The sequence below is a fragment of the Oreochromis aureus genome, linkage group 7 (genome assembly GCF_013358895.1).
Source record: "Oreochromis aureus strain Israel breed Guangdong linkage group 7, ZZ_aureus, whole genome shotgun sequence".
Lineage (NCBI taxonomy): Eukaryota > Metazoa > Chordata > Actinopteri > Cichliformes > Cichlidae > Oreochromis > Oreochromis aureus.
Window position 1 is genome coordinate 26,862,095 of NC_052948.1, and position 20,131 is coordinate 26,882,225.

Consider the following 20,131-nt stretch of genomic DNA (forward strand, 5'->3'; position numbering starts at 1 on the left):
AATCTGGGAAATAGGGAGATGTAGGCTAGGGAATAATAAATCCTAATATTATACATCAGTATTGTTGTGTGAAAACACTGGATTTCCTCAGTGTTTTGTTTTGCTTTGTTTTTGTAACAGGTGGAAAAATAATAATCTTTATGTCACAATGGAGAGCTTTTTGAGCGGCATCAAGTGATGATTGATGTATTTTTTGCATCATACCTGTTTTAATCTAAAGGGAAAACTTCCCAGGTCTGTATTGGGAAATGATTTTGAGTTGTGCTCTTTCCTCTTCATTAATTAGATTTGACAGTGTTCTTAGGTATTAAGTACTAGTTCTAAAAATACAAAATTGATTCACTCATCAAACATGACCTTTTGTACATTTTTAAAAATATTTCATGATGTGCTGTTGATATTTTTCCACTTTCTTTCTGTCATTTATGAGGAGGAAGTTAGCTCATTGCATCTGAATATCTGTATGCATTTAGCAGCTTTTTATCTCACTCTAGTAGAGCTTGTTTTGTGACTGCAGTGGCCAATGTAGGAAAGCATGGCCATATCCTGTTTCTGTATCACAGTACTCAAATTACAGTAGCAAAACTGAAGAGAAGAAAAAAATTAGTTAATAAGTTAATAATTTGTTAGCTGTATTAACTGCTTTAATGAACATTTTGTTTCTTCAGGGTATTTATTTGAATTTTTCTTCTAGATTTATAACGGCTTAATGAACAGCATGCTCTCTCTGCAGCCATTTAAACTGAATCTGCGGTTTAACCCTTCAGCTTTCTTCTCTGGATGACATGGAGGTCCAAAGGGCCTTAAAGGTGCTGGATCCAAATTTTTCTTTTTCATCATTATCGGGGAGCACGGTGTTGTATTTTGTAGCTATTTCCCTTGTTGCAAGGTTTCAAAAATGGCGGTTTTGATTTTCAGGACTGTCATGAAAATTTCTTGGGTCTCATGACTCATCAAGTGAAGCCACAGACCAGCCAATTGGCAGTATGCAGTCTGACGATGTCAAATTTTAGTACCTGTGAGGGTCGCTTGTAACCCCGGCAGGTACTATTTTAAGACCTGGTATCAGGTACTTTGACCTAATGGAAAACCCTGAAAACTGTGGCAGGTGCTAATGGAAAAGGGGCTTATGGGAAGCATGTATAATGTAAATAGAATTGTTCTGTTTACATTATAATGTGGAACTCGACAGAAAGCCACCCGTCACACCTTGGCTCGTGTGATTAGGCAGAGGATCAATAGGGGGTCCAGGACCCTCTTAGGAACACTCCCAATAGGACTTAAAAATCTGGGACTCTCCACCAGTTGCTCTTAAAACTGAAGAAGCTTCTTGGATGAGAGGTGAGGTGTCTTCAAGAAAATTAAAGAAGTCCAGACGCTTTTCTTTCCAAGCTCCTTAGACTTTAACTGATACAGTTACACAGCCATTCAATATCAATTTTGGTGGCCGATTCAAATTACCAGGTGTCATTATTGCCAATGTGAATTATAATTTTACGGATTTTACATTTGCCCCTTAGCCAGCCGTTTTAAATTTCCCTCAGTTAGACACATGAAGAGGTTGGTGGTGTACTGGAGGCTTCTGTTTAGGACAATACTTCTTCCTTACCGTCACCCAGCTGTCCAGTTTTTCTGGCTGCTCAGGATATTTGGCACACTGAGCAGGAAAGTGCAGGAAGGACAGGTGATGAGGCCACGCTGCTTGTGAGTTGGCTACAAGCTAAGCTAGTGAATCTTTAAAAAGACAGGGAAAGAATACTGTCAATATAATTAGCGTGTAAATCCACAGTGTGCTTTAGATAAAACACAACAGGTTTCACTATAAAATAAGACATCATGTATATGTTTTTAACTAAATTACGTACACAGAGAAGCTAAAGAAAAACACCAATGTGTGTTTTAACAAGAACATAATGGGAAATGATAAATATTGAAATTATGACATGTTATTCTTTTTACTATTTTTAGCATTATTAGCTGTTTAATTCATAATATAATTCTCATGTCCATATCAATTTCTTGATTAAATGTTTTCATATGAGCTGTGGCTCAGAAGGTACAGCACGTTCCCTACTCATTGGAAGGTTTAGATTAAACCTCTACATCTCATGCTTTGAATAAATACAGCATACACACAATAATGTGCAGGTCACATCAATGACTTGTCAAAACAGTAACAGGTATATTTTATGCTTTATTCAGCCATTATTACATGTCTGACGCACAACAGGTTAGCAGATAAGAACCAAAAAAAGGATTTGTTTAGTCTGGCTTTTATGAATGATTGCTCTCTTAAAAAAATCAAAAATCAAAATAGAGTAGATAGAAAGAAACAGCAACCAGGAACCAGGATGGGCTTTAAAAGCCTTCCACATAATACTGGCTGTGGTTTCAGCCTTATTTCTTTCAAAGTATTTGTCTATGCACTTTTCTACAGATTCACCAAAAGTTAGATCCTTTCACCAAAATGTTTGCAGTTTCCATCTGCTTGAACTTGCATAGAGACTACAGCATGATCACTAATCACAATACTACATCTAATATAGAAACTTTTTTTTTTTACTTGGGATTGTCTTATGGACAGCACAGTGGTTAGCACTGTTGCACAGCAAGAAGGTCATGAGTTCAATTCCACCATCAGGCCAGGGTCTTTCTGTGTGGAGTATGCATGTTCTCCCCGTGTTTGCGTGGGTTATCCCCGGGTACTCCGGCTTCCTCCCACAGTCCAATCCAAAGACATGCAGTCAGTGGGGATTAGGTTAATTGGTCAATCTAAATTACCTATAGGTGTGAATGTGAGTGCGAATGGATGTCTGTCTCTGTGTTAGCTCTGCGACAGACTGGCGACCTGTCCAGGGTGTACCCTGCCTCTCACCCTATGACAGCTGGGATTGGCTCCAGCGCCCCCCACACTCTAAAAAGGATAAGCAGAAGTGAATGGATGGATGGATGGGATTGTAACTCTGTGGATATTAAAAAAAATACCGCATGAATGGCACTTTCTTACTCTCCAAATGTCATTTATTCTAAGTCTGGTATATAATTATGTAATATTTTTCTGAGTTTTGCATGTTTTGTCAGTCTGGATGGATCTGTCCATTACTGGGTAAAGTTAAAGTCCCTTCCTATAGTGTAGATTCCTTCTAAAGCAGACAGTGTTAAAAATATTCTTTCAAAAAAATGGGTTGTCATCATTGGGGCTACACACACACAGAGATAGACATATAGAGAGATAATTTATTTTTGTGATAGGATATTAACTTGAATGACAATGTAACTCCCATATGGAGTTTGAAATTAATGGACTACTGTATAGGGATGGCAACCCCTCTAGCCTAACTGTTAAGACACATGTGAAATAACCTGGCCATCATTTAGTCAGCAATTTTATGTCTGATGTTGTCAGATGCATTTATTGCATTTATGATCATCTTAGATTTAAAGTCTTTTATTCTATTGAATACTTGTTTCACTTAGTTTTCTCCTTGCCCTGACATTCCAGATCATTATATTAACATTGAAACTTTCCTGTTTTGTCCTCGCCGTATGTTGTTATTATATTATTCTGGTGTGTTTTGGATTGTGCACCAAAACCCCCCCCCCAACAAAATAAAAACAAAAAACACAAATTTACACATACATTAAATATTGAAGCACTCGCACACACCAAACACCGAACCTGTTTTGAACACTGGCATTTCCCTTTGTATGATGCCTAGCTGCTGTAGGTTTTTGACATACTGTGTCCTTATACAGAGAGATTGACAGTTTGTAAGGATTTTTTTTTTTTTTTTAAATGTAGACCATGGTTTCCAGAGCTACTCTATTAAGCTGTTGTCTTGGTCACGTGACTCCCTGAATGCCTTCATGCATATATTACTTCCATGCTCAACTATTGTAATTCATAATATTTGGCTCTTTGAAAGCCTTCAGTTTATCCAAAATGCCGCAGGGACTAGAAACACAGATCCTATTTCTCGCATACTTGCTTCTATTCATTGGCTCACTGTTAATTCCAGAATCTTTTTAAAAATCCTCCTCACATACAAGGTTTTGAATAATCAGGCCCCATCTTATCTTAAATACTTGATTAATACCAATTCACCCCAACCATAGCACTTCACTCTCAGACTGCAGGCTTACTTGTAGTTCCTAGGGTTTTTAAAAGTTGACTGCAAGGCAGAGCCCTTAGCTTTCAGGGCAGCTCTTCTGTAGAATGACCTCCATTTTGGATTTGGGAGACAGACACAGTCCCTACTATCAAGATTTGGCTTAAAACTTTTCTTTTTCATTAAGCTTATAGTTAGGGTTAGATCAGATGACCTTGAATTCTCTCTTAGTTTAGCCTCAGTAGGCTTAGCCTGCTTGGGGATTTCAATGGTGCACTGACTACTTCATCACTCAGTGGAAAAGGAGGTTGCTTCTAAGGTTAAACCCGCACCTTTGATCTGCCCCAGAAAATAGTGCATCTATCTCCCATGCTCCCCGTTTCTCATGAAAACACAACTAAAATGTAAATGCTTGTGTGGAAGAGAAGAGTAGACATATGGACACGTTTTGGATGTTTATCTCACAAGTGGCTGCTAGGCTGATTGTTATTAAAAAAAAAAACATTTAAAAAATTCAATTGGATTTCAACTATTCAATTTTGTCAGCAGGCCGATTGAGCCCCCATCAAAGAAAGAGGTTGTTCCAGTCATGAGACGACCAGATGAGTGGAAGGACCCATGGCGACGGTCCAAATCCCCCAGGAGACGTCCGGCACTGGGCTCGCCCCCACGGGGCCGCCGGCGTCATCGACCATCAGGCTCTTCGATCTCTGTGTCCAACTCCTCCAGGTACAGACTTCTCCATATTAGGCTTAACATGGAGCCTAATAATGAGGGATTTTATCCAAGACAACACAGCACATCTTAGTTCCTCTCTGGTTGTGTGTGTCAAGCTTACACAAGTTTTTGCTGATGACCAAATTTGACAAGTAAACAAGACTGTTAAACAACTTGGTCTGTTTTTGATGTAACATTAAAAGTGAATTATGATTTTCCTTTATAACTAGTATCGCTTGCGCTCAGCAATATACAGTTTATAATTGCATCCACACTAAACTGATTAATTAATGACATTTGACTTCAAAGTTTGTTTTATATAATATGCTTAATGTTAGCATTGAAGAGCATATTGAGATGGGAATTTAACTGCACCCTGCTCACTCATGCTTCTGATCATATAAATAAAATGGATTAAAATAAAACCAAAACTAATAGAAAAATAAACTCAACAAACTCAACAGAACTTTTATCACAGTAATTTGTGAAAAACAAATTCTTGATAGTATGTTGGATAATGCTACCTATCCAGGTAATAGATCAGTCTTTTGGGATGAACTCTGTCTTACTCATTCAGGAACATAAAGACAGATGGAGGAAGCAGAGGTGTTCCAAATAACTGCTGACATTCTTGTTTTTGTTGTGTGGTTTTCCTTTGTCTTTTTTTTGATGATATTCAAATATTTTACGTGCTCTATATTCTCTCTATACAGCTCTATGCTAACGTGTCCATAAATAAATAAGAATAATAGGACTATAATATCATTCCGTTATCGATATCGCTTATCAATTTGATTCCTTATCATTCCTCATTGGGTTCTCACTGGCTCCGCTTTGAGTCACCACCATCACTGTGATCAGTCTTGGGGTAATGTATTACAATGAGTGTATTATACAGAACACATTTCTTAAAAGTAATGCAGTACGTTCCTTAATTATTCCAATGAGAAAGTAATTTGTCATACTAATTGTTACATTACTTTTGGCCAAAGAACCAGTAAGCTTATGCCATGGCAGGGGTTTACCATATATCCAGTTCTCAAGAGTCTTTATTCTGACAATAATGGGGCCAGAATATAGTCAAGTTGCCCTTGTGAGCCTTTGCCCAGAATATCGTGCCTTAAGGCAACTGTTGTAGTTATTTGGCATTGTATAAATAAATAGCTTTAGTTTATAAAACACCCATTTAGAGGGCCTAAACAGTGAGCATAAAGTGGCTATGATGACATTATAGGCGGCGCGCAAAATAGCCAACACAGCGGGTATACTGAGGCCTTTCGACTCGAGGCCAGGGTCACATTTGTTGGTTTACAGGCAATAACCTATGAACTGTGATGGACTGTGAGCTACATTGTTTAGATTGAGTCACAAAGTAGTTGTTGTCACACACACAGGGTATTCTATGAATATGTTTTTATCTTACAAAAAACAGCATAAAATCTCGAGAATGTAATGCACCCACTCTGTTATTAATTAATATCATTATCGAATGGTATGGGGGGGGAATGCCTGCTAATGTATCAGAAGCCTGGTAGTGCTTAAATTCCTAAAGGTTGTAAAAGCCTATAACTTGTCCAGGGTACTTTAATCTAGTTTCTTACTAATTTAACTCCAGGAATGGTCATTTGCCTCTCATACTTCACCCCTCAGTACCCTCCGGAAGTTACACGAATGGAGTGCACAGAGAGCCAAAAACAACCTTCGTCCTGTTCTGGTTACTTTTTGTTTAAGTGTAGAAGGTAGAAAGGAAATGCTTGATTATTCTTCAATAGCCCATTCAGAATTTTAATTGAGTTTATTCCACGTGCATTTCAGGTCCTCGTCCCGCTCTTCATCATACACAGGCTCCGGATCGTCCCGTTCCCGCAGCCGTTCCTCCTCATTCAGCTCCTACTCCAGCCACTCGTCCCAACGCAGCTCCTTCAGTGGCAGCCGCTCTAGGTATTTCTGTATACATAAGAATTAAAAGAAGAGATAGGAAAATAAAGTTGTCTGATTTATTTGTGGATCATGTGATAGTGTTTAGTGTTGTTGTTAGAATGGAATGGCAGATGAAGTTTAATATGGGGGCATTATTTTGAGTTGTTTATAAAACCTCCTTTGTAGAGTTGCATTTTTCTGCTTTCATCCATTTTGACAAGATCTTCAACACCATTTTTTGACACTGCACATTCTGCTAAGATATGTCAAGCCACTCGAGAATTTCTAAAATTGAAAACAAGCAACTGGCTATGAATCACATTGTTTCTCTTGCATAAAGTGGCATCATAAATCCATTGTGCATTTTAGTGATCTAATCTGATTTGATCTAATTTATTTTACAATTTTTAGGTCTCAGTCTTTCTCCACATCTCCCTCACCAAGTCCAGCAGCACTGAGGAACGCTAAGAACAAAGCAGACCTTCAGCCTGTTGTAGCCAAAGGGTAAATATTAAAAACGTTTCAATGTAAATCCTGAGCAGAGAGTGAGCTGCTTTGGCGGAGGTTTGCGCTTGAAGTGCTTCTTGTTGATCGTTAGCTGCAAGGCTGCATTGCTATGCTGTGCAATGCAGTGGGCATTAGACGCACAGCACTGGAGTGGTTCAGGTCCTACTTGTTGGAGCAAAGTTTTTGTGTCAGTCTCTGTAACCATGTGTCCTCCTCCACTTCTCTCTTCTGTGGTGTCCCACAGGGCTCAGTTATAGGCCCCCTCCTCTTTTCTTTGTAGCTGCTCCCTCTTGGTTTTATACTGAGCAAACAGCATTGCATTTCACTTCTATGCTGATGACTGTCAGATCTATGTAAAGAAAAAGGCAAATATTCCGTACAGCCATGACTTCAGTGTCTTGATGACATTAAAGCTTGGATGTCTCGTAACTTTTTAAAATTCAATGACAAAAACACTAAGATGATGCTTTTTGGTAGCCCCACTGAGACCTCCAATGTGGATTTAGATGCCTTGGCCCAGTATAATGAGCCCATGAAGCTCTGAGTCAAAGTGGACTCTGAACTTAAGCTTAACAGTTAGATTAAGGCATTCATAAAATCAAGCTTCTTTCAGCTCAGGCAAGCGGCTAAAATAAAGCCACTTCTTTCACGGCAGCATTTTGAGACAGTTATCCACACCTTTGTTACCACTCGGCTGGATTACTGTAACAGACTTTATATAGGGGTCAGTGCTTCATCCATTACTCATCTACAGAGGATGCAAAATGCTGCAGCTCGTCTTTTAACTGGCACTCGAAAGTTTGAGCACATTTCCCCTATTTTAGCTTCACTTCACTTCCTTTTAGGATTAAACAGTGCTTAATCAATGGAAAAAAACAACTTTGTCCAAAAACCTCTCATGTTTAGCTGTTTTCCACTTTTTCTTTGGTCATTTTAGCCTTTTTGGCCAGGGTGAAGGGAGTATCTGCCATCAAACAAGAAGACAGCCGCATGTAACTACGACGGTGTTTGCTAGTTCACCTTAAATGCATTAATTTAATAGCATGGTTAGCCTACTCAACATAAATTACACACGAACAACATTAAGCTACTCACGCAGAGAAGAACTGCTGGTGCTGCCATCATCATCCGTCATCATTTCTGCTACGCTGGCAGGGCTAGGGGCCAGGACTCTACTCTTCGGGTTCTTGGGAGAAGTTGCTAACTCCGGGTCCGATAACAGGCACCACACCCCCAGTAGATGTGCTCTGTGTGAGTTCTTGCAGCAAGCTATCAAATACGGTGCATTTCTCGGCTTTTAAAAAAACGCTATGGGTCGGCAGGTGTTTCATCAGATTCGAGGTGTTACCTCCTTTGCACAGTATCAGCTTAAAGCACTTGTTGCAGGCTGCTGAGTTTGCATCTTTTGCTGTGAAGTACAGCCAGACTTTGACCGCTTCGCCTTGGGCATTTTTAGCTCTGCTTTAAAAGAACGTACGTACCTGGGCCTGCCAACTATCCTTGGAAAGGTTGATTGGCTAGAATCCAAAGTGTATGACATCTCAGGAAAAAAAAGCACCGAAATAAAACACCGAAATGTGCGCTGCTTTTCGGTGTGGTTACTACCGCAGCTCCCAAACTGCCTCTAGAGATTAGACAGGCCTCTTCTCTGCCTGTTTTCAAATCACTTCAGAAAACCCATCTCTTCACCTGGCCTTTGACACGTTGTGAGATGTTTTTGTTTTTTAGTTTCTTTTTCTTTTTGTTGTTTTTTAGTTGATTGTATTATATTTAGTTGTTTTATATTGTTTTTAATATAGGACTGTTTTAATACTTATGTATGATGTGTTTTATTTAGTTTTTATTTTTTTGTTTCATTTTATCTACTGTTCTTAACTTATTTACTGTACAGAGCTTTGGTCCTGTGCTGGCTGTTTTAAAGCGCTTTATAAAAAAAGTTGGATTGGATTGGATGGTGGCATGCTAGCTACTATCACATGCCTGCCATTACTGTCTGTATACTTTAAAGATGTCTTTTCCTTCCCTAGCATGCCACTGAAGCAGGATGCCATGCCCCCTCCTCGCAGGGACAGGCCTCCCATGAAAAAAGCTTCCAGCCCTTCTACGCCTTCTGGACTGCAGTCCAGACCATCCAAACCCTTGCCAGATGGAGGCAAGCCTCCTACCAATCCCCGAGATGCTGGAGGTGCAGGAGGTGCAGGAGGTGCAGGAGCTGGTGGAACCGTCAAACCCCTGCCACCAAGGGAACCTGGAAAACCTGTCAACTTGAGGGAAGGCAGGCGGAAGGAGCGACAGCAGCATCCTCCCCGGAGGTAAGCATCTCATCTTAAAGCTTGTTTTGTTTTACAGGACACAGAAATTCACAAAAATGGTTGTATACTTATACATTTGACACGATCTGCTACAAGATCATTCACTTTCAGCGTTTTAGGAGAAGTTATCAGTGTTGTCTTGTAGCAAGAGGCTCCTGGGTACAAACCCAGGGAGGTCCTGTTGTGGATTTTGGTTCCCATTTAGAATGAATGAATGAATGAATGAATAAATAAATAAATAAAAGAGATGACACTGAAAAGGGAATTTAAGCTATTTCAGGAATCAGGAAAAGTTGTCTGCACGCCTAATTTGGTTTGGCATTTAACTAGACACAAGACCTTTATGAGGCAATGCAATGTCAATGAATCAGCATTAAATAAGAGGACTGCATTAATCTGTTGATGTTAAAATTTAAACACATCTTGGAATATATGTTGCTATACTTCTTTTTTTGGTATAGTATTTTGGTCGAGACAACCCAAAATATGATGTCCACATATGTGGACATCAGGTCCTAGGAGTAGGGCTGGGTTATATATCGAGTTTTTTAAAAATATCGATATATTTTTATATGAGATATAAGATGTGACAATATCCTTTATATCGATATAGTCTATGTTACGTTATAATTATACTTGTGGAGCCGCAAGTTTGCCTCTCTTTCGTCCACTTTTGTCTCTACGCAACGTTACTCCGCCTCGCCTCTCCTTCACTGAACACAACTCCTCCTCCCCCATCACTTCACCTGCAGGCAGCGACAAGATGGACACGGCAGATCTCCGTGCTGTGTCTATCTTGTCATGCGTGGGGCTGGACGGCGTCAACGTGTTAACGCGCTAACTGCACTAACGAGCTAAGCAAGCTAATGCCATGCAGCCCGCAGGGGCTGCACGGCCTAAAATCGTTTCATTTTCTCAAAAGTTGACTGCGCGCCTTTTGTATGAATTCTGGTTGTGCTTGATGACCGCGAACCGATTTTATGTGATACACAGCGCTCAGCAATCTGTCAAAAAATGTTTTAGTTCGACTTTGGTAAGCTACGGAGCTGCACCGCTTGATGGATTGTCGGAGCATTACGGCTACCGAGGAGCCTCGCGGAGTGATACGTACTGTGCTTCAACGTAATATTACCGTATTGTGTGTGTATAAGGACCATAAATGGCACCTGTTCAGGGACATGGTTACGAAGCGGATTTCAAACTCCAGGCTGTCAGTCACGCAGTAGAAGTTGAGAACAGAGCAGCTGTGAAATCTGTCTGTTATTATGCTCAGCGTCTTTTAGTTTACATTTTGACTGCACAATTGTGAGCTCTTTGTTATGCACAAAACAACATAGTTGTCTTTTATTTATAGAGCATCATTATTTAATAAATGCTCATAATTTATTTTTGAGTAGTGTTTTTTTTCATGTACATCTATGCTGTATGTTAATAAAAGTGCCTGTGTGACATCTGGGACACAGCTTTGACTAAGAACTCTCTTTTTGTTCTTACTTTATGGCTTAAAAAAATATCGAGATATATATCTTATATCGCCATCCAGCTAAAAAATATCGAGATAGGAATTTTGGGTCATATCGCCCAGCCCTACCTAGGAGGTTAATTTACTCACGTTTTCAAGGAAGCGCACAGACAGTGAAAGGCATTGTTTAAAAGTTTCATTTGCAGTAAGGAGAACTGTGTTCTTATTTGCATATTTTCGTAATGTAAGTGATAATGCAGATGTATTCCACTTTGGGGGAAGACCATAGAGCTCACACGTGGGCGAGTGAGTGGGTACATAGTTTGAGGAAAAACCTCTCTTTTGTACGCTTATGTTTGTGTTTGTTTATATGAGAGTGTGGTAGAGAGCAACATCAGCCAAAGCGGAAGAGTAAAAGGGCAGGGAAGAACAGTCTGTGTGTGCAAGGCTGTTTTCGTGTGTGTGTGTGTGTGTGTGGGTGGGTGCAAGTTTGTGGGCTGATTAAGTTACATGTGGAAACAATCCAGGAAAACCAGTTCCAGCACTTGTTATTCTGTTTACTTCCCTTCCTTTAACTTCCCTCTGATGAACAGATATATGTATGATGTAACGTTTTGTCTGCCTCTTCAACACGATGGTTTAAAGATACTTAAATTTACAGTATTAAAAAGAGTATGAGTGGGCGTGACTGGTCACCTAGATGTTTAAATTTAGATTAAACTGTATATAAAAGATTAGTTTCTGGGGCTTTGCATTATATTATTTTTTTACTTTTATTATTTATCTTTTTCGTTTTATATTTGGTTTAGTTCTAAGGTATTGGCTAAGGCTAGCAAGCTTGACTAGCAAGTTGGCTGTGTAAAATGTACGTGTACAGCATAAGGCTAGTCACCAGTACAGATACATGTATGACACCTGGGTCATAATCAAAACCCAAGGAGCAGAAACCTTCACTGCTCACATCAACTAATTGGGTAGAAACATAAAGTTCACCAGGGAAGATACAAAGGATAATAGTTTGACACTTCTGGACTGTGCTGTGCACATTGAGGAGATTGGAAGCCTGAACATTGAAGTTTACCCAAAGCCCCCCACACACAGACCAGTGCCCACTCTTTGACTCCCACCACCTGCTGGAACACAAACTTGGAGTAATCAGGACTCTACAACACCGGACAGAAAACATTTGCTCTGCAGAAGGGAAAGATCTTTAAAAATGTGATTATCCCAATTGGGCTTTCATCAAATTGGCAAAGATGCACAGTAAACACAGTCAGCTAGGGAGAAACAGAATGACAAACAGAATAACATTGTCATCCCTTATATGTAACAGGTTTATCAGTGAAACTCTGGGAAAATCCTCTCCAAGCATGACGTGCCAGTGTACTTTAGACCCAGCCACACCCTCAGACAAAAACCACTTCATTCAAACGACAAAATTCGCAAACACAAAGTAATCAACATGGTGTATGCTGTGGAGTGCAGCAAGGGCTGCTCAGACCTCTACATTGGAGGACGACGTCACGTTTTACTTTCTTGGATCGCTTTGGATCCAAGAAAGCATGCTGGCAAGCACACACCATTTTAGAACCTGGTACTATAACCTAATGGAAACCCCCGAAAACTGTGGCGAGTCAATCCAAATTGGTACTAATGGAAAAGGGGCTATACTCACAGATATTCAGTAACTGGTTCTCAGTAAAGGACTAAAAAGGCATTACTAGAATCGAATTACCAAAAATGTCACACAGACGTCTTGTACAGACAGGTACCATACAGCATTTGCTATGACTCCACCACTTCATTTTTGCTTGTATCACTTGTAAGTGACTACGCTTTAAGTAATGTATTTATGGAACAGAAAAGCTAAAGGTGGTCTCATATTGTATCCTACTGTATGGGTTGGACTTGGCTAGGGCTGGGCCATATTATACTGTTCACAGTAATACTGGTATAATGTTAGGCAACGATAAGAAAATGAAATATCAGGCAGAAAAAGGGTAAAACGCGCATGCGCAGTGCCTTTGTTTTCATAATCACATGGCCGAAAAAGCATGCTGCAACGGAGAATGAGAATGGGGAAAGCGGATCGTTGAGTGAAACGGATGAGCCAGAATTGGTTTGTAAAAATGGTGCAACTTCAGTGATGTGGAAGTGGTTTGGTGTTTTTTGTCAGATAACCACCAAAGCACATTTTTTTGTACAACATGCAGGCAGACCGTCGTTATTACCGTATTTGTCGGACTAAGGTGCTCATAAAGTAATCTGGGTCCTAAACTCCGTCCTTTAAGGTCCCAAAGTCAAAAGAACACTGCGGCATCACTGCGAGTTAAAAACTGTCTAAATTCTTTCATCTTTAATAAAATGATCAGCGTTAGTGCTCTACCGGGTGTAACAATTAAGTTTAACATCCAGGCATCCATGAAAACAGAATTTATTACATTTAACAGAGTTAGAAGTTAGCAGACATTAGCTCGCTAGTTTCGCTAGTTACCTAAGTATGATATAGCATGTTCTGACTGAGAGATTTCTGAAAAAATTCAAACGTACAGCTCTGCTATCACTTCCAACATTAATGAAGACGGAAAACTAAACAGCAGTAACGTTTGTAGGGTTACTGAAGTTGGACTGGCTGGTATATAATGATGTGCTACGTGATCACTAGCGACACAGGTATGTTAGCATAACATAAACAGTGAAGCTGCAGGATGAACGCTAACGCTTTTCCACTCGATAAAAGTTAACGTGAGGGTTCCTGACGGTTAGAGACAAATGCAATCGCATGGCAGGATGCTGTAAACAGACGAAACTTCAGTCAGGAGAACAACTGAGATAATCCATCCACAATACGAAGTTAGTCATTAATATACTGCAACAACATGGGAATAGAGCAGCTGTGATAGAATAACAGCATTAATGAATCAATGGTACAGAAGTGGAGGAAGCAAGAAGAATGAGTTGAATAAAGTTTGATTTATCTGACTGCTTTGTTTTGCTCAATGTGCCTCATAATCCCGTGCACCTTACGGTCTGAAAAATACGTATTTGACTTTTTTATTTGGCACACTGCAGTTTGATGTTGCAAAGCACCTCTTTTTAACTTCAGTGGATATTATACATGGTTATGCTCAGGATATGTCCTTTGGTTAAACTTTCAGCAAGGGATTTGCGTTTCCACTGTTAAATTTTTTTATATAGCTTTAATGCACATAAAAAACAGCTGCTTGTTTAAGTGAAAATAAATGGATGGGTTTTTTGCGCTAGTAAAGTTGTGGAGTTGTATTTTGTCTTGCATCAATTATATCGTCAGTTATATTGTTATGGCAAATTTTCAAATATATACGGGGATAAATATTTTTGGCCATATTGCCCTGCTCTAGACTTGGCTGCTGCTCTCCGGTCATGTGGCGCCTCCTTACCCACAAAAGTAAAGTGGTGCCAAGCATACACCACATCCACCTCATCCAGGAGATGTGATACTGTCAAAACTCTTTTTACCTCCAATTAAAGACAGAGCATAGGCAATTTTTTTATGCGTTGGTTTAAGTTGCATGTGTGCTTTTTTTTTTTTTTTTTTGCCTTTGTCTTTAAAACCTTTTAATTTCTAAAACGCTCACTCAATTTCTAAAATACAAAGCAATGACCAGTTCATTTTGAAAGACTTATAACTTTTCTCTGGTGAATATTTATTATTGCTCATTATTGAATATTAAATAATATTGAATATATTATTTATATTAATATTATTTGTTGTTATTACTATTATTGAGGAAGTATTTCTTATCAATTAATCAATGGAATAGTCAGTAGAATATGCTCATCAAAAAAAATAAATAACTGCAGCGCTACTTGCACTGCATTTTACAGCATTTCAGTTTTATTTGACGAGGGAAAAAATGATGCAGAGGAATAAGATTTGCTGTTTAAGAGCCAAAATATTGTCCAGTGTTGACTTTTAGTAGGGAGAGCAAGATAATTGGCCACCTATTTAGCTCAGAAAGAACTCGTGTTCCAACTGATACATTTTTGTTGATGTTATGTCCATTGTGTTAAAACAGTATGTCAAAGTGAAAAAAAACCCCTAAAAAGTCAGCTGTGATGTTGTGCTGAAAAGAGTGACAGCAAACAAGGCGAGGCAGGTGAAATATAAATGTCAAAAATGGCCAATTATAACCTTGACTCCAGATGTGAAGGCATCATTTTTTTACTTTTAATTGTATTTTCACAAGTTTTACAGCTTTTCCTACTGATAAAGACCTCGCTAATGGCCATTCATACTACACCAATTAATTAATTAATTCATATAAAAACTAATAAATAACACAAAGTCCTGTTTTTTCTACCATAGAAATTTATTTGGTTTTGTTGTTTTTTGTTTGTTTTAAAGTAATAATAATATTAACACAAGGAAATTCTATGTGAATTAACAGAACCTTTGTTTTATCATTACAAGAATAAACTACCAGAACCTTTACTGGAATTTTAAACATTTATTTATTACAATCTAAGTCAGGGGTCGGCAACCCTGGGCACCCGTGCCACAGCTGGCACGCGAAGGGTTAACTGATGGCACAACCATAGCTGGACTGGCCATCGGACATTTGCCCGGTGGGCCGATGGTGATTTTTCGTTTTTATGGGCCGATGATTTTTTTTGTGTGTGTGTGTAACGGTATAAACAATGAAAGGTGGTGGATTGGCCAGATGCTGGCCGATGTGTAAGAATAACTCAGTTGTTTGGTGGTGGCTATGGCGGAGCTGCCACAGAGGCCAGCAGGTGGATGAGGGAAAGGGGAGGCAGGGGGAGGAGAGACCCGAGGCGGCCGCCGGTCCGAGTGTCAGGTGAACTGAACTTCAGGTAAGAAGTTATGACCTGCAGTCTATCTGGGTCGGATATAAACCAAGTTTAGGTGGAGTTTATTTTCGTTGTGCTGACTTTTTACCGTCAGTTATAATAACTCGTACTGCGTACTAGCTAGCATGACGGAGTTTCTATACAGCTGGGTGGGTGCTATGATGTTACTGATAGTGAACTTTATTTTATTCATAAGGTTAGTAGGGTTGCCAACCGTCCTGTAAAAAGACGGAATCGTCCCGTATTCAGAGAAAATATTACGCGTTTCGTATTGAGCTGAAAAGGAACACAGTTTGTTGCGTATTACAGCTAGAATGAAAAAAGACACAAAGGTGGAGTGTCTTGATGCATTCTCAATCATCCAGGAAAGTAAATCTCCAAAAGTTGAATCTGTTCATCTGGACGTAGCGTTTTGTGGGAGAAACGTTTCGTCACTCATCCAAGTGACTTCTTCAGTCTCAGCTGACTGCAGGTTTCCCCAAACCTTATAAACAGTACATTTGCATAATGACTGAAACCAGCCCACTGGAGGAACAATGGGCTGTGAGGTCAGTTCCTTAATCATAATTATGCAAATTCCCATGACCATTGATCAACAATCACTGACCAAAACCCACTGATCAAAGAACACTGATCAATGGCCATGAGTACCATTCACAGAGAGTTGGGGAATGGCTGCAATCACAGCATTGTAAGATGGCGAAAGATGTACCCTTAGGCCCCCTCCTCGATTCAGAGATGGTCTTTCCCTTTTCACGTAAATGGCCTCCTTGACTCCGCGCTCAAACCAGCGTTCCTCCCTGTCCAGGATGTGTACATCCTCATCATTGAAAGAGTGTCCACTGGCCTGTAGGTGTAAATAAACTGCAGAGTCCTGGCCTGATGAGGTAGCTCTTCTGTGTTGTGCCATCCGCTTCGCTAGAGGTTGTTTGGTTTCCCCGATGTATAAATCCTGGCAATCCTCCTGGCACTTAACAGCGTACACTATGTTACTCTGTTTGTGTCGGGGACCCGATCCTTGGGTGGACCAGTTTTTGGCGCAGCGTGTTTTGGGGTTTAAAAGCCACAGAGACCCGGTGTTTAGAAAAATGCGTCTCAACTGTTCCGATACTCCTGACACATATGGGATCACTACAGGTTTTCGCCTGGGCAGCGGTTGTCCTTCTCTCCTGGATCGGCTGGAGCTTTCTTTAGGTGCCTTTCCCGCTTTGACAAAAGTCCAGCTGGGATAACCACATTTACTCAGGGCCTTCTTGATGTGCTGTTCTTCTGCCTCCCTGGCCGCTGTGTCAGTGGGGATGGTGTTCGCTCTGTGTTGGAGCGTCCTGATGACACCCAGTTTGTGCTCCAGTGGATGATGAGAGTCAAACCTTAGATACTGATCCATATGTGTAGGTTTACGGTACACGTCAGCCTTTAGATGTCCCCCATTACTGATGGAAATCTCACAGTCTAAGAAGGCTAACCTGCCACTTTTCATATCCTCCCTGGTGAATTTGATGTGTCGGTCCACCGAGTTAATGTGATCCGTGAAATGTAGTACGTCCTGAGATTTGATTTTCACCCAGGTGTCATCCACATATCTGGCACTCATCATCAGAAAGGTTGCCGACCCCTGATCTAAGTCCAAAGAGTGACTGACATATTTCTTTCATTTAGCTTAAACAACAGTATTTCTTTATCGTGTTGAAAAACTGAGATGTACTGTTGAAATTGCACTTTTTCTTATATTACTATATCTCGGGGATTAAATGCATGGTTCAACTTCTTCATAAAAATGTTCACAGTTCCAGCCCAGTTGAGATCAAACTGAGCTGTATGTGGCCCATGGTGTAAAATGAGTTTGACATCTCTCTTCTAGAGGGCTAATCTGCTAAATTTTTCTATAACCCCTATTAGCAACATTAAAAACAGTCACACTAAAAGCTATTTTCCTTTAAAATGGGCTTAACCTACCCCATTGTAGTCAGTTCTGATCATTTCAGCTCGCACTGTTGATTGTTCTAGGAAACAGGGGCAACGTATTTAAAAATTCCATCCAAACTGCACACAAAAAATTGAAAACCTGCTCACAGAAATCCTTAAAATCTCATTGAAAAATTATTTTTGGTCTTCATTTTGGGAGCTTCGATTGACAGCAGCTACACTGACATCATTTGCAAAATCACCAATATGATTATCCAGCGTGTTATTTAGAAAAAATACATCAATAAGCAATGATTTATTTGATGATAATGAGGGTGGTGACTTGATAAGTTTCCCAGAATTAACATTAATCAAGAGAACATTTGTCAATAATAAATTAGATGTACTAGCATGTACTCTTCTTCAGATTTCTTTTTTTGGCGATGATCTGCTTGTGTGAAAGCTACTGAATAAATTCCTATGTCTTACTCTGGTTTTCGTTTCGTTTTGTCTCTGTATGTGCTGCAGGAGAACTATGAGTGGGAGTAGTGAAAGTGGTAGCAGTTATACTGGTTCCAGCTCCAGATCTAGATCCTCATCCAACACCCTCTCAAGGTCACACTCTGGATCCAGGAAATCCAGGTACTTATTCACACAGTCATTGTCCTAAGTACTACATTTTGCCAGTTAAGAGTTGAGTACTATTATTACTATCATATCTTATTTATCTGTTGCCTTGGTCCTTATTGATCTGTATTTACTAACATTGTAACCTAATATCAGTAATTTATATTTCAGTAATTTATATTTTCTCTTCTCTTGCTTTCATGCTTTGCCTCTCTTGGAAAATCCTGCAGAAAATCCAGGTATGACAGTTTTTGTTCAAGCTTTGTATTTTGTGTTTGGGTATGGTGTTTTGTGTATTCACAGGGCAACCTGTCAATTCTTGTTGCAGATCACTTAGTGTGAGCAGCGTGTCGTCTGTGTCATCAGCGTCATCCAGCAGCAGCTCTGTACGCAGCGCAGACTCGGATGACATGTATGCCGACCTGGCCAGCCCAGTATCCTCTGCCAGCTCACGCTCACCCACACCAAATCACCCTCGCAAGGAGCGAGGGCCTCCACGCGATCGGTCCCCACATGGAAGAGACAAGAATAGGGGTTAGTACAAGCCACCTAGCACCCATTCAGCTGGAACACAGGACCCAGCAGCCTACCATGCAAACATAAATGTAGTGCTGCTGGAAATAACAGATTGATTGTTTTCAACCCCCAATTTCTTCCCAAAGTTTGACTGTTCTCAGTTTTACGTAGCCCATATTCATACGTTTAATTTTAAGTAAAGTTTGTTAAGAAAATTTTTTTTTATCTAACAACTAGAAATTAAATCTGAAATCATACAGTTGGTCTTACATTAAAAAATGGTTTACTACTAAATACTAAGTACAACTGGCATTAATGAATTCAGTTCACTTTTACTTAGGTTGCACCAGTTCTTCACAACAGTCTCATGCAAAGACCTGTAATGGCAGAAAAACCCCAGTGACACAGTCCCCAACCAGAAACCAAGCTCAGGGAGAGGCAGCCATTTGCTGAAACCAGTTGGGGGGTGAGGGACAAGAGAAGAGAACAAAAGGAGAGCATAGAGAGATGAGGCCAGAATAAAAGCTATAGTAGAAAGGAGACAAAATTTAGTTGAATACACACTCAAGGTAAAAAGGAAGTACACTCATCTATTATGGGTGTGCATTTCTACAGGCAGAAGTTATTTCCTGTGACGCTGAGTGGCGTATTTAGGTCATCTCACTGAATGTGCTTTTGTGACTGGCCAACATGTCATGGAGTGGGTTGGAGATTTTGTCTAGCATTGTCCTTATCTTGTACAATATCCACCTCTCTGACATCATCTTGAGAGACTCTAGCTCCATCCACACAATGCTACTGGCCTTGTGGATCACGTTAATGACTCTGTTGGCATCTGTCCAATGCTGCCCCAGCATTGCAACAGCATAGAGGATCTAGCACTGGCCACAGCAGGTTGTAGGAAATCCTGAGCATTGTCCAACAGATGTTAAAAGATGTCTGCCACCTCAGATGATAGAGACAGCTCTGGCACTTTTTGTAGAGTGCAGTGGTGTTTTTAACCCAGTCCACTTTATTGTCAATTTGTATTCAGAGGTATTTATAGTCCTCTACTGTGTCCACATCGACCCCCTGGATTGAAATAGGGGGCACTGGTTTTCTGGGCCTCAAAGACCACACTCAATTTCTTGGTCTTTGTCATGCTAGCCCAGTACTCCATCTCATCACCCCCACTGAAGCATCCAACGACCACAGAGTCATCA

At 40.1% G+C, this 20,131-nt stretch overlaps 1 protein-coding gene across 9 annotated transcripts in view; it reads left to right on the top strand.

The window, feature by feature from the left end:
- Positions 1 to 20,131, top strand: part of zc3h18 (zinc finger CCCH-type containing 18) — a 55,548-nt gene that overhangs the window by 26,385 nt on the left and 9,032 nt on the right. For 8 of the 9 annotated variants that reach the window (XM_031753494.2, XM_031753490.2, XM_031753491.2 and 5 more), the window contains 7 exons: positions 4,656 to 4,838; positions 6,642 to 6,767; positions 7,158 to 7,250; positions 9,281 to 9,565; positions 18,315 to 18,428; positions 18,644 to 18,652; positions 18,742 to 18,947. In XM_031753494.2, coding sequence (XP_031609354.2) covers positions 4,656 to 4,838; positions 6,642 to 6,767; positions 7,158 to 7,250; positions 9,281 to 9,565; positions 18,315 to 18,428; positions 18,644 to 18,652; positions 18,742 to 18,947 — 1,016 coding nt within the window. The remainder of the gene's footprint in view (positions 1 to 4,655; positions 4,839 to 6,641; positions 6,768 to 7,157; positions 7,251 to 9,280; positions 9,566 to 18,314; positions 18,429 to 18,643; positions 18,653 to 18,741; positions 18,948 to 20,131) is intronic. The other variant, XM_031753487.2, reaches the window with a different exon arrangement.